Source organism: Parasteatoda tepidariorum, chromosome 9, assembly GCF_043381705.1.
Source record: "Parasteatoda tepidariorum isolate YZ-2023 chromosome 9, CAS_Ptep_4.0, whole genome shotgun sequence".
Taxonomy (NCBI): domain Eukaryota; kingdom Metazoa; phylum Arthropoda; class Arachnida; order Araneae; family Theridiidae; genus Parasteatoda; species Parasteatoda tepidariorum.
Window position 1 is genome coordinate 5,292,799 of NC_092212.1, and position 14,271 is coordinate 5,307,069.

The 14,271-nt window shown below is 33.7% G+C and overlaps 1 protein-coding gene across 3 annotated transcripts in view; it reads left to right on the plus strand.

Moving 5' to 3' along the window:
• LOC107455680 (uncharacterized) overlaps positions 1-9,456 on the plus strand; it is a 29,237-nt gene extending 19,781 nt beyond the window's left edge. For all 3 annotated transcript variants that reach the window (XM_016073319.3, XM_016073320.3, XM_043055419.2), the window contains exon 2: positions 7,969-9,456. In XM_016073319.3, coding sequence (XP_015928805.2) covers positions 8,064-8,804 — 741 coding nt within the window. In that variant the 5' untranslated portion in view covers positions 7,969-8,063 and the 3' untranslated portion in view covers positions 8,805-9,456. The remainder of the gene's footprint in view (positions 1-7,968) is intronic.
• Positions 9,457-14,271: the final 4,815 nt, after the last annotated feature.

Genomic DNA, 14,271 nt, shown 5'->3' on the forward strand with positions numbered 1-14,271 from the left:
TTTCAGCTGTACATCTTGAGATTTCCATAATTGGCTTATAAGCCTACCCCCTTTACTCTGAAGAAGAAGTGTTTACTAAGTTCAACTAAGTTAAAACTATCAAAGAAAAAATCCCTTCCCTTTAAATCAATACATTTTTTTTTATATAAAAGTGACTTAATGAGACATGAATTTCAATTTAACGAGATTATTCGACTATTATTATAACAAGGATATTATAGGAAAAGATCAGAGTTGAAAATACCGAACAATTGCATTTAATCAGAAAAAAATTAATAATAATAATAATAATGTGAGGAATATTTTTTAAAACAGTAGGCACTAAACTCTTCTTCTTCGCCTTGAAAGATGACGCAAGTGTTGCTCATTTAACGTTACCGGGTGTGCATCTGAGAACCTTATAAGTCACGGAGGCGAGCAGCACATAGCCACGGATACCCGTTCGTTGTGGGGGGGGCACATTCCCACGTCACGCATTAAAGCAACGTCATACGGTTGTTTCTTTTTCAAAAACAAATATTTCCCAGGGCAAGGATTCCAGTAAGATTGCGAAACTATACCTTTTTTTATTCAATAGTTCTATGATATGTATCCTAAAAGAGAGCACGAATTCAATTTCCATCTGCCATGTTTCACTTTTAAAAGCTTTTATATTGTTTTGAAAACATATTTGTACAATATCACAACGAAATAGAACGGAGCTATCTGCAGTCGCTGATGATTACTTAAATCGTTAACCGCGATGATCTTTTCTAAACCCTTTAGCCTACAGTGGCATGACAGCGAAACCGCTCTTTTTAAAAAAACTTTCCTAAGCGCACAATGGTCAATCTCTGAAACCAATACTTTTTAAGTAATATTTTAACTTTCCTAATCATCACTAGATAGCACCACTACACTTAGATTATGTCTTCCTTTCAGAAAAATGAGAAGTTTTCAATACATTTTTTCTTTACTTCAAAAAAAAAATTTTTTTTGCCCCATAAAATACGAAAAAATTTTGAAATATATTACTCAAATTTGTTGTTTGTGAGCTCCTTTAAACATACAAAATTTTCCCCAATAAAGATTCCAAAGAAAAGTAATTAATTTTTACATTTATTTTTCTTGGTTTCAGAGGGAGACCACTGTGCCCCTAAAACGTACGATATTCCAACCAGCGCATGTCCTTTTCCCCCCTTTCACTCATTCAGATAGTAAAGTTGATCAAAATTTATTAGGGTTTTTCGTTAGCATGGGGCTTATGAAAGGAATAACATGTGTCTTTTATCCATGTTTATTGAAAATAATGCCAATTACCTCAAATTTCTTATCTGAAACAAATTTGTTCTTCTCATTTGTGTTCTTTTTGAATTAGTGAACAGTCATATTGAATTGATGCTAAATTAATTTTTTTATTACTAATTTTTCTGCATTTTGCTTGTCTTAAAAATTAAAAATTTAAGCAATTTTTTTATTATTATTATTTTGTATTGTTGATTTTCAATTACGAGATGAGAATTTAATTCCTTATAATGGAAAAGTTCTACAATATATATAGTAGAGAATGCCGCAGTAAGATATTTACTTTTTATTAAATTTCTATATATATTTTATTTTCATTATTATATATCTCTGTATTATTTATTTCATCATAATATTGTATAATATATATTATATTTGTATTATATTTTATTTCTTAGAACATTCTTGGTGTTTAAAATTCATACGTTTTATTTGCACTATTATATATTTTGTATTTTATTACATATTATATTATATTTGTTAAAGCCTTTTTTCGAGTTTAAAATTATATAAATGATTTTAGGATTTAAGTTTATTATTCCGTTCCAATAAAGTTACAATTTATTGTAAAAAATGTTAAAACGCAAGTTAAAAAAACATTATTTTCTTATCAAGCGAAAATGTTCTATGTGGACAGCGGTTAACAACTGAAACCACCATCCCCCTTGTGGGACAATGAGTCAGAATTTTTTTAAAGTGTAATTTTCCCATTCTTAGACCCTATGCATCATAATTAGTTCCTCAATTTTAAAAAAAACATGAAAATTTGAATTCGCGTGCCTCAAAGGGCTTGCAACGGAGTATAATGGATATTTTTTGGACAGAGATAAACTCAAAACCCCGATAATAGAAATCGAGATTAAATTTTAGCAGGTGAAATACCATAACTGTATCCGTTTAATTTATTCTTTTTTAACGGTGGACATTGAAATTATAGCTTAGGAAGATGACGGAGGTGTCAACGTTACCTGAATGGGCACCTGTGAACCTAGTCACTGAGGCGAACAGCATTATCCAAGCCACACTGCCACCGACAGCCGTTCATAGGGTGGGCCACATTCCCACGTCACGCAATTTCATACAGAGAGAAACATCTATATGCCCTGAGCAGGATTCGAACCCGCAACCGTTGGCCTCGCAGTCAGTCATGCCGATCGCTCGGCCACCAAACCGACAGAATATTAATTTGAGGAAAATAAATATTGATTTAAAATTAAATTAGCTTGAGAAATTAATACAATTAATATAAATTATTTTGCGAAATTGCCAGATGTATATCGGGTAATGATACTTTAACAAAATCAGTGTAGGGAAGACCGGACAAGTGTAAGCCAGGCTAAGACCAATACCTCCTGTATTCACCGTTGACACTATTTTTTGACACTCTAATTCTTAACTTGCATTCCGGTGGGAGATTTATAGCCTTATTAAAAGTGTTTACTTTCAATTTTTGTTGCTATTTTTAAAAAAAAAAATTGTATTGAAAAATATTGCATTGAGTATTTAAATTTGAATCACGCTCTTACTGCATAAGTGAAAAATATTTCGCATTTCACTTTTCTAACTGGTTTGTGACTTGTTTTGGTGAGAAAATGAATCAGAGTTTTATTATTACGAAATTAGATATTTTATTATTATGGATACCATAAAGCCGCACGCAAATGTAACTAAAATTCAATTAAAAATATGCTTTTATTTCGCACAATTATTTCATACTTTTATCTTACACAACGATCAATTGGGCATCCGCGGTTACTCCAATTGGGTAAATCTTCAGGTTAAAATTAGTTAACTCAGGGTTCAGCTGACACTCTCAGTTACAAAAATAATGAAACGAAATTTTTAGAATGTAACCTCGAGTTGCTCTCGTAAAACCTGTTTTGAACTGTGACTGAGGGTTAGTATCCATGGTGAATTCGGGCTTTAGTATAGTTCGTTCACCAGGAGTTGGCACTTGGCTTCGCCTCCATCACGTGGTATGTGACAATACTATTTCGCTATTTTGGGGGAAAGGTTGTGAGCTATCCTGAACAAGGTTGCTACTTGGCGATCGTATGGGAGAAAAAAAATATTTATTTTCCAAACTTTATGTGCATTTTTTAACATTAAATATTTCATAAATTTGATGATAGTTCCCGGCCTTTTTTATATTTCTCTCATTTGAGTGAATAGTTTTTCCTCTTTGAGACATTTTGCTGGGAAAACAGCAGTTTTTAAATTTTGAAATATATTTTATTAGCTAGAGAAACAAAAGGCAAAATAGCAGATGATAAAGCGAAGTAAGAGACAGAAAAATGATTAACTGTTGGTGTTTGGCGTGCATTAAGGGTTATCTCAATTTCAAGCGTGGGGATGTTTCCTTTCTTACTCCCACGCTAAAATGAACTCAGCGTACGAGAGGTAGAGTCAAGTGCCGGCTGGGATCTAGTTCCCACACAAGCAACATCTCTATTCAGAGCTCCAAAAAATCGCTAATAAAAGCGTTAAATATCTATTTGTTCCACCCAATTCTTAATAAAAACAGCATGTAACACCCCAAGGCATCCCTGGTGAGTCTTTTCCGACCCCTGGGAGGCCCCTTTTTCCGTTTTCAAGTTTTAGATTTTCGATGTTCCATTGATTTAGGCTTAGAGTGTCAGATCGCCATTTTAACATGTCATCCACTGCAAGTGGTAATCATTGCTTTCTTTGGCTTAAATTTTCCTTAACTTATCGACTCTTTTCAAATTTAAAGCATTTCATTTCAATCCTCCATGCGATTCTCTATTCAAATATATTAACTTTTTATTTTCCAGTGGTCTGGTACTCTAATTATCAGTATCTTTAAACTTTTTGACGCTCCTAGGTATAGGCTATCGCTATGTTAAAATTAGTATTTTGTAAACTCTGACTTTGGACACTCAAATTTTTATCTCAGCGTTTTTATTTCTATCTAAATTTCTTATATGTTGTTCCCCCAAATGTTTTCAATTGTCCGCCACCCTGTTTTTAATTTTTCATCCATCCTTTGACTTTATATTAAATTTCAAAGAGACATCACTTTCCCATGTTAATGGTGTTCTATTCCCCATAACAAAATGTAAACAATCTCTATGATCGCAAACACAGTTAAGTGCTTTAAATCACGCCATATCCATAATTCTTTAATCAATTAAATTTATAATCGACATTATTCATTTTAATAGCTTTTCCTATTCCATGCTGTTTTTAAGTTAATACCAGAGTCATTGTTTACAAACCTTTATTATATTGATTCTATCATACATTTGCTGTCTTAGTTCATTTTCATTTCTTTTTACATAGATTAGGGCCATTTTATTTATCTCTAAGTGTTTTTTTTCTTTTAATTATGTATTATTATATTATTGTCAATATCGTCTCCGAGTGCTTTATTTTGATTTTTCTTTGCATTTTTACAATGTTTTTTCTCAAATAACAAAGCTCAAGTTAGATTTACATTCTCATATATAGCTTAAGGCCATCCAGCAATATTTTGCATCAGCCTACCAGAAGATTTTGGATATTAACAACCAATGGAATACCCAGGTCAACTCATCAACAGTAGTACTTATTAATACTTCGGTTTGTTTACTCTCACCATTTTTAAGCACTTAGAAATTGTTTGTTAGCATAGCAATGGCCTATCCTCTCTTTATTAGTACATTTGTTGATATAACTTTTCCCGGCGTAGTACCAGTTGTTATCTACTGTTGCATCTTATCTATTTAGCAATAAATTTGATATATAGTTAACTGTCTTAAATTATCATATATGTTTCTAGTTAAATTTTCATTAGGCAACGTTTAGTACTTGTATGCCATCGCCAGTGTATCCATTAATGAATGATCATTCTGCTTCAACCAATCAAGTTTCCTCACTCTGCCTAGCGCCGCCTTCATTGTTTCCTGCATTCTATCAGGTTTTCAGCACATCTAATACGCATTTATCCTCCCACACCTCTTTTCTCTGGCGGTGACATACCTTATCAATGGAGCATCGGTTCTCAATTAACTTCTACTCTAGGTTTTCTCAGGGGCCAGGTTTTGACTCACCATCGCCACTCCTTTTAATTTGTATTTTTACATTAACTAGCGTTTTTAAAGCCCTCTATTTACCCTTTCTGCTTACATATTGACTACCTTCTTTCATGGCTAATTCACAAGTTACAGACAATTTTCAATATCCTGCAAGATCAGCAAGATCCCAACGCAGAGTTACACAAAACTTTCAAAGAGTTGACTATAATATCTCACTCACAGAAACTCCTTCCAGATCAAAAAATTCTCATCGAAAAGATAATAAAACCATACAATGTCCTGATACTAATACATCACCTTCAGTAATCGTTGATCTCACTTCTGTCTATGAACATACTTCTCCGGTAACCAACGACTGCATCATCAGTGATACTCCAACTTCTACCAACAAAAATACCTCCATCATGTCACAGACTAAAACGGATATAGAACGCCTTCTACATATAATAGAGAAAAACATCAACTACAGCAATCATAAGAAAATATTCCTTCCGCAAGAACCACGATCTGCTTGTATCAATGCAATTCAACAAATAAGGAAGATAACTTCGGAACAAGAAACTCATGACTTGATAAATTCTAGAAACTTCCAAACATCTTTGGACAAGAAAATTGACTATATGCGAATAAAACTTGATGACTTTTCATTAAATGTTCACTCCTCAAACCCACTAAATCAAATTGAAGAGAATCTAAAGACCATCAACGCAAGACTCGAAAAATTAGAAAATACCACCTCTATCAATGTTGATGTTCCACGAGTAATAATACCACCAAAACCAATAATAGTAAAACCACAAGAAGACTGCTCCACAACTGATATTGTGGAAAGGCTGATTCAGGAAGAACCTAAACTGCCCGTGAAAAAAGTCTATAGAAGCAGCAAGATGCTAGAACTAAAGTTTCATAACAATCAACATAAGGAAACGGTCCTCTCAACCTTACAAAAGACAGGCATCCAATATCACGACAAAGACGTAAAGTTGTTCTCTCTAATTCTTCTTAACACACCTGTCACATTCACAGAAACTGAGATTATTAACTTGATAAAAATCAATGGCAATTTCAACCCTGCCTATGATATCATCAAACTGACCAAAGAAATCCCACATAAAAGAGATAATTCTAAGAGACACATCATCATAAGAGTCAACAGAAAACTCTCCATCAAGCTTTTGAATCTTAATTATTTCTACGCTGGTCTACAACGTTGCACAATTAAAAAAAGACTGGTTTTATTAAGGTGCAGAAAATGCCAGACAATAGGTCATCACCAAAACACATGTATTGAGTCATACTGTTATTGTGAGAAGTGCGGATACAAAGGTCATAGTATCGAAAATTGCACAGAAAAAGAAGAATTCTGCATAAACTGTCACTCATCCAACCAAGACTCCAATTTAAATCTGGACTGTAATCACAGAGCCTCCTCACCTTCCTGTCCAACTTACTTGCACGATCTAAAAGAGCTACGTCAATCCAATCAAGTCTATACACATCCCTACTAAAAAGACATACATTTATATATATATTTGTTTATTAAGATTTCTCTATATCTAGTAATACTTTCATCTCTATTAGTCTTTTTTAACGCTTTTTTTTTTTTCTCTTTCTTTCTTATTAATTTATTTTATTCATTTCTTTTTACTAATTTCTCATTTCACATGTATATTTTTTTTGGTCTTATTTCTTCTTAAATTCCACACATTCAGTAAAAAAATATATATACATATTTTTTTTAAATATCATGTTATGTAGGCTGGAGTGGAGCTGGATTAGTGGCCAAGTCTTGGGCTATATGGTTAAGGGTTTTTCATAACCTAGGTACATGCCCAGGGCTTGGAGGAAAGAAAAAAAAAAAAAGAGTCAAGTGCCAACTCCAGTTGAATGACCTATAGTCCAAATTTAATAACATCTTTCGTATTAGCACCACTGATCAGCTTTGTGTCCCTAACGTAGTGACGTCTTTCTAATTTATCATCCACTGAGCAGTTTACGTTCGTTGCGGCAGTCTACTAAATTGATCCATGCTGAGGCCGCTTGATTTCGCTTAGTTCGAGTGAGAAATTACCTTTTTTTTATGAGGTATTGCTACGACACTCAGCTTTGTCTTGTTATTATGCCATTAACCCGATTATTAATAATAATCAAGCCACTAATAACCCCAATTCCATACAGTAGAATTTTTTTATAAATCTATCATTAATCTATCGTAAGAAAAGAAGAACATTTTTAAAAAAGAAAAACTTATCTTATGCATGAAAAGTATGATGTTAACACGTTGAATGCCATGAGGGTCACCGGTGACCGGCACTGAGTTTGTTCGTAACGCCACGGATTTCACCGGAGACCGTTGAAGCCAAGATTATTATAAACTCATTCGAGTAAATTGTTAATACTCTTAATTATTTTTAATATTATTACCGTTACTAAAATGGTTTGAAGAAATTGATGCTATATAGAACACACAAAAATAGTTTTATTTATAAACACAGAGATGCCAACTTGCTTCGGACAGCGAATAAATATTTTCAAGTGGTAGTTTATTAATTGTGATTCTAGGTTTAATAAATTCAATTTAGTATATTTTTATCCACCACTATTACTAAACAATTCGTAGGCTTATATAATTCACCACTTTTTTCAGATATGTTAAATTACCAAAATGGCTAGAGAGTTAGCAGACATGGAAAGGAGAATAAAGAACTACTTGAGAAACTAAATCATTTGGAGCAGTCTCTCATGCCTGTGCCAAATAGACCCAAAATACCGACAACACCAATTGATGTCATTGATATGGAAACTTATGAAGGCGGCCAACTTTTGGAACAGACGGGGAATGAATCAATCATAGATTCAGAAAGCTCAACCAAAAATATTGCAGAACCCCCTTTGAAGAAGAAGAAAAAGAAAAATAATGTCAAAAAAGCTAAAGCAAATCTAATCATGACCACAAATAGTAAACATTTTTCACTGATAGATACCTCCACCTCCTTACAACCATCTGAATCTATATCTGATACTGACTTAGCTCCACCCAAGGAGGTTTCCAGTTCAACTGCAGATCCACCCACAACTCCAGCAAAAGTTCAACCAATTAAGCATATAAAAGTTCATATTCGTGGTCTTCGAGTTGGATTCTATACTGATCATATCTCCCAGGAACTGGCGAAGTCAGACATCATAACGCAAAAGATAATTCAGTTTAAGAGAAAAGTGGGCGGTACCTACAGGCTCCTCCAACTTTTTCTCACAATTCTCACAGAAACAGATGTTAATCGACAAATTTTCTCCATCACCAATATACAAAGTATCCCGGTCAGTATTGAAAGGTTCCGAGGCGGGCGAAATCCAATCCAGTGTTACAACTGCCAAGAATTTGGACACAGTCAAAGATCATGTAATTCACCATCAAGATGTGTTAAGTGCGCCACCAAACACCGATCATACGAGTGCCAAAAAGATAAAAAATGCACCACCTAAGTGCAGCAACTGCGGAGACTCTCATACAGCCAACTACACGGGGAGCAGAGCCCGTCCCCGCATCAGGGGAACACGTGTTATACCACCACCAACAACAGGACTTGCTCAAAGGTTGGTTACAATAATTAAGGAATTGCAAGAACTTTTGAAAAATCAAGAAGTGCTTCAACTGCTTCAGAGGATTATGGGGGAAGCCACTCTTGCACAGTAACATCTTATTTGACTTGATTTGAACTTCTATTTGAACTCTTATTATTATTCAGAACTCTAATTTTCCATACAGATTATTCAAAAAAATACTGCATACTGCCCTTTCAAATTAAAGTTGATCATACTAGATGGCGCTACTAAGGCTTGTCAAAATTTATGTAAAATCTTCACGTCCATGAATCACGACTTTTGTATATATATAATCATCATTTATTAATGCTCATATTCAATTTTCTGTACATATTTTTCGGCAATTAATGTAAATATCTCTGTTCAAGTTTGTATTTTCTCTAATCATGGTAATATTATTGTAAAGCTACCACAACGACTGCTTATATTCAAAATGTTTTTAACTCATTTTTGTAATTTCATGATGAATGGGATACGGGCCGCTGCGCGGCCCAGGTGCCCAGCTGTTTTTAAATAAAGAAAAAGACAAATATGTTAAACTAAACCTTTCAAAAAATTAGCAAAATCTGCGTAATATATGCAAATTTAGATTGTAGATTTACGTGGCTTTCAACGTATTGAAGAGTGGATGTAATTATCCTTATTCTTCGTAATTTACTACTTAATTTGTTATTCATTTACTGAAACTTTTGCTGAAGCTGAGCAGTTGTCATCTCTGAATTCAAAGTAGGAGAAGGTGAGTGAATTTCAAAACTAAAATAAGTTTTTTTTTATTCGAAATGAACGAATAAAATTCGATCTTTTAGTTTATTTCAGGTCTAAAAAACGTTTAGGTTTATTTGAATACCTATTCACTACACTTGTCGGCTTCTTTAACCCTTTCGGTCCGACTGTCGCAAATACCTGCCAGCATAAAACCGTATCAATCAGGGTAAAAAGATAAAACTGGTAATCAAAGTAATTCTTTAGCAGTTTATTTGTAGACAGAGTAATAATTGTTTGATTTATTTAATTCACCATTACTTTGTTCAAAATGAAATTATTTAGTAAACACTTTGAATTAACATTGATTATGTATATGATTAAACTAACAATAATGAAAGTAAAAGCAAAGTAAGTCTGTCAAATTAGCAACGACTACATTTAAGTTACCGTTTTTTATTTAATTACATTCTGATTTTGTACGAATGCTTTTCTGAATCACCCGTCCCCAAGGGGTTGAGAATGTCTAGAAGTATATAACCTTAATGTATCAAATCATAAATTTACAAAACATAAATTACAACAATTCGTACCATAAATTTTTGGAACCATTTTTTTGTTGCATATGTACAAGAACTAGATCTTAGCTGATTCGGTTGAGGGGATGACAGATCAGAAATTAATTTTGTTCGGAAAGCGAGTTTCTTTTTTTAGTAAGATATTTATTATTATTTTTTTTATCAGAATGTACAGTTTTAATAAGAACGTATTCTCTGTGTATATTTGTCGGTTACTTTGAAAATATAACTCTTAAGATGTTATAATTTAACGTATTGCATCATAAACTGAAATATATTCTTACCTTGTTCTTACCATGCTTTACGTACCAGAACTATAGGGACACTTCGCAAGTCACTCTAGTGTACTTGGACTATATTGCTGATTTGAAATCTCAGATGCGAAAATATCTTAAATAAATATGCAAAAAAAATTTCTTATGTTAAATTATTTTAAAAACAGTATAAGAATAATAGAGAAAATAGTTGTCAATCTCAACTATATGCTTTGAAATCACCAAAGTTTTTTTCGCAAAATAATTAAGTTTGAAAGCTCTCTATGAAGGTTATAATAATTAGTATTTCATAAAACATTCATTAAAAACGAAACTTTGGATTAAGATTTACGTTCAGGAAATAATTTTCAGTATTGTTTTTATTTAATTTTATGCATCAGTTATAAAGTAAATTAAATGTATGAAAAAGGACATCATAGTTAAATGACAGAAGCATTTTTCTTTGTCTAACATAATTTGAATTTTCTTCCGTATTTATTATGATTTAAAAAATAAATCATCACAGTGACGCAGTGGAAGCGAGAATCGTCAATTTTCAGTGTAGCCTCTGGCTTCCCAACTGGACAAAATTTGACCTAAAGAGTTTCAACACTGTTTCTAATTCAGGATCTTTAATCAGAAACATTTGTCATGACTTTTCAAACATTCCTCGGTTGTGGTCATCATTATTCTGATTTTGTAACTTAAGCTATCGTGGGCACAAATTAATTAGTATATTGTAGGTTAAGCTATCGAGGACTTAAGATTAAGTCCTTATCCATTAGATTAATTGCACAGGGGAACGGTTTTTATTTATTTATTTTTATTTTATTTTTTTTTGTTTGTTGTATAGCTTGTGAAATGTTTGAACTGATTCGCCTCTTTGATTTCAAATTTTCTAGGAAAATCTTTTTTTTTTTACAAGCTACAGTTTTTAACCAATTTAAAAATATATTCTTCACAAGGATTTGGTAAAATTCTCTCTAGTGAATACTTAGTATCCCCACTTCTCTTCGTCGTAAGGAGTGGTAGGAAGAAGGATGTAATGCGTTTCAGTTTACGATGAGATACAAATTATTCCCCGGTGTAGTTATTAGTCTGTTCACTATTTTTAAAATGCATACACAGTTGTTTATAAAGGAAAAAATATGACACCTATAAAATTGGAGGATGTAAGAAGTAAATAATGTCCAAAAGTAGAACAACAACCCTCTCTAAGAGGGGGAAAAAATTGGAGGACGCAAGGACTGAATGTATTTATAGGATTAGGGGGGAAAATTGGAGTATGAAAAAAGCGAAGATATTTGGAGGATCGGATGAAAAAAATTAAAGGATAATTAAAGGATTGGGGGGGGGGAATTTCAGGATGCAGGAAGTGAAGGGGGATTTGAGGGTAAAAATAGCAGCATGCAAAAAGTGAAGATATTTGATAGGAGAAATGTATTTTGTATTTCCCTACCATCTTCTTCGAACAGCAATGCGAGAAATTTTACGAATAGTATTATTTTTGCAAAAATAAAAAAAACCCCATTTTTTATACGTTTTTTACTGAACTCACAAAGATCTATATTCGTATTAACTACAATTGATAAACCCCTTATCGAAAAGGAAACTTCAATTCCATATAAATCAAAATTTCATTTTTTTAAAACTACCAGTATGAGCTGTTTAAAAAAATTAATATAAATTAGCAATTTTCTTCATTACCCTTGTAGCAGATAGCCATACATGGATAGGTACTCTGAAAAAAAGTTGATTAGTTAGTTAGTTAGTTACCCTTGTAATATAATTGCTTCGTAGTAGACAATCAAATAAAGCAATTGCCCGTTAGTAGCGCGCAGATGCTGTTTTAAGTAAAGGTATTTCCATTTTCCATACCTGCCAACTCTCCCGGATTTTGCGGGAGATTTTATTTTCATATTTAAAGTGGTAGTAAATATATACTATTTTTTCTTTTATAAATTTAATTTTTAAATGACTTTGATCACCACTATTCTTACAAAAATTAAGCTTATATATTAATATGCGTTACTATCATGGTTGTCAACTTAATTNCTATCAATTAAAGCAATTGCCCGTAAGTAGCGCGCAGGTGCTGTTTTAAGTAAAGGTATTTCTTTAAATTAATACCATAGAACACATTTTTTGTTGCATGTTTATTGGCACTTAATTTTTCCTATTTCATAGATACTCCGAACTCACTCCGCTTTGAAAGAAAGTTTTTTTTTTCTAATAAAATTTAAGTAATGCTTATTTTAATATTTTTCATTATAAGTAAATTTTCCATCACTGTATATGAAAAAAAATTTAGTTATAAAATGCAACTTTATTGTAGTTACTTCACACTTTTAACATGTTGAATGCCATGGGGGTCATCGGTGACCCCTCACTGAGTCTGTTAGTAGCTCCATGGGAGTCAACGGTGAACGGCGAATCCAAGATTATTAGAAACACATAATTCGAGTAAATTTTAAATATTTTTATATTATTATCGTTACTAAAATGATTTGAAGAAATTAAATCAATAATAGTTTTATTTATATACACAGAGATGTCAACTTGCTTCGGACAGCGAATAAATATTTTCAAGTGCTAGTTTATTAATTGTGATTCTAGGTTTAATAAAATAGTTTCAGTAGATTTTTATCCACCACTATTACTAAACAATTCGTAGGCTTATATAATTCACCATCTTTTTCAGATATGTTACGCTAAATCTTTTAAAAACATAGCAAAATCTGTCTGATATTTTCAAATTTAGTTTGTAGTTATTTACCTTTTGGCAAGACGGGCAAGCCATGTACAATTAGCGTGGCATTCAACGTGTTAATATAAACCATATTGTAATATAAACTCATGTTTGTGAAAATTGCAACACCGTGAAGGACTTAGGCGAGTGAGCTGAAATTTTCAGGAAATGCAAAGTAGAGCATGATATGCAAATTATTAGAATTTCAGACCCGTAGCTCATGCGTATGCTGAGCAGCGCTCTCTGAACGGCGGATGGATCCGAATAAATAGACGGCTGTAGCCAGGCGTGTATGGTTATTGGTGGTTAACTGCTAGTGGTAAACGTTAGCTTAGTCATTACTTATGCCTCTTCCACGAAAGAGAGCGAGATTTCAACAACTTACGGAATTTTAACGGGGGAGAATCATTGGCCTTCGTGAAGCTGGATTGTCTTATCGTGCAGTAGCCGCTCGTGTGCAGCGTAACAGCAGCACAGTGATGCGTGTTTGGAAGCAGTGGATGGACAAGTGTCGGACAACTCGGAAATTTTGGAGTGAACCCCCAAATGTCACGTTAGCTCGCGATGATAGACACCTGTTCCGCGTTGCGCTAACGGACCGTGCGGCTCCCTCTAGACAACTGGCAGTACGGTGGTCAATAGCTACAGGTGTTTCATTGTGTGCTTCATCAATTCGTAGATGTCTGCTACAGCGTGGACTGCGCGCACGGACTCCTTTATACAGGATTCTCGTCATGCTAAGCCATTGCCACCTGCGGCTACAATAGGCCAATCAGCACAGGGACTGCCGTGCTGATTGGCAGAGTGTCGTGTTTTCTGATGAATCCCGCTTTAATTTGTAGTACCATGAGGGCCGCATTCGTGTCAGACGCTATGCCGGTAAACGCGACCTTCCGGAGTGCATTATCGAAAGCCACAGTGGACGAACACCCGGAGTTATGGTCTGAGGTGCCATAGCAAAGAATGGACGATCTCAATTGTGGGTAATCTGGACAGCAACCGGTTCATCAGTGAAGTTCTACAGCCCAATCTGTTCCCTTCCTAGAAGCCTTGCCAGGCGCTGT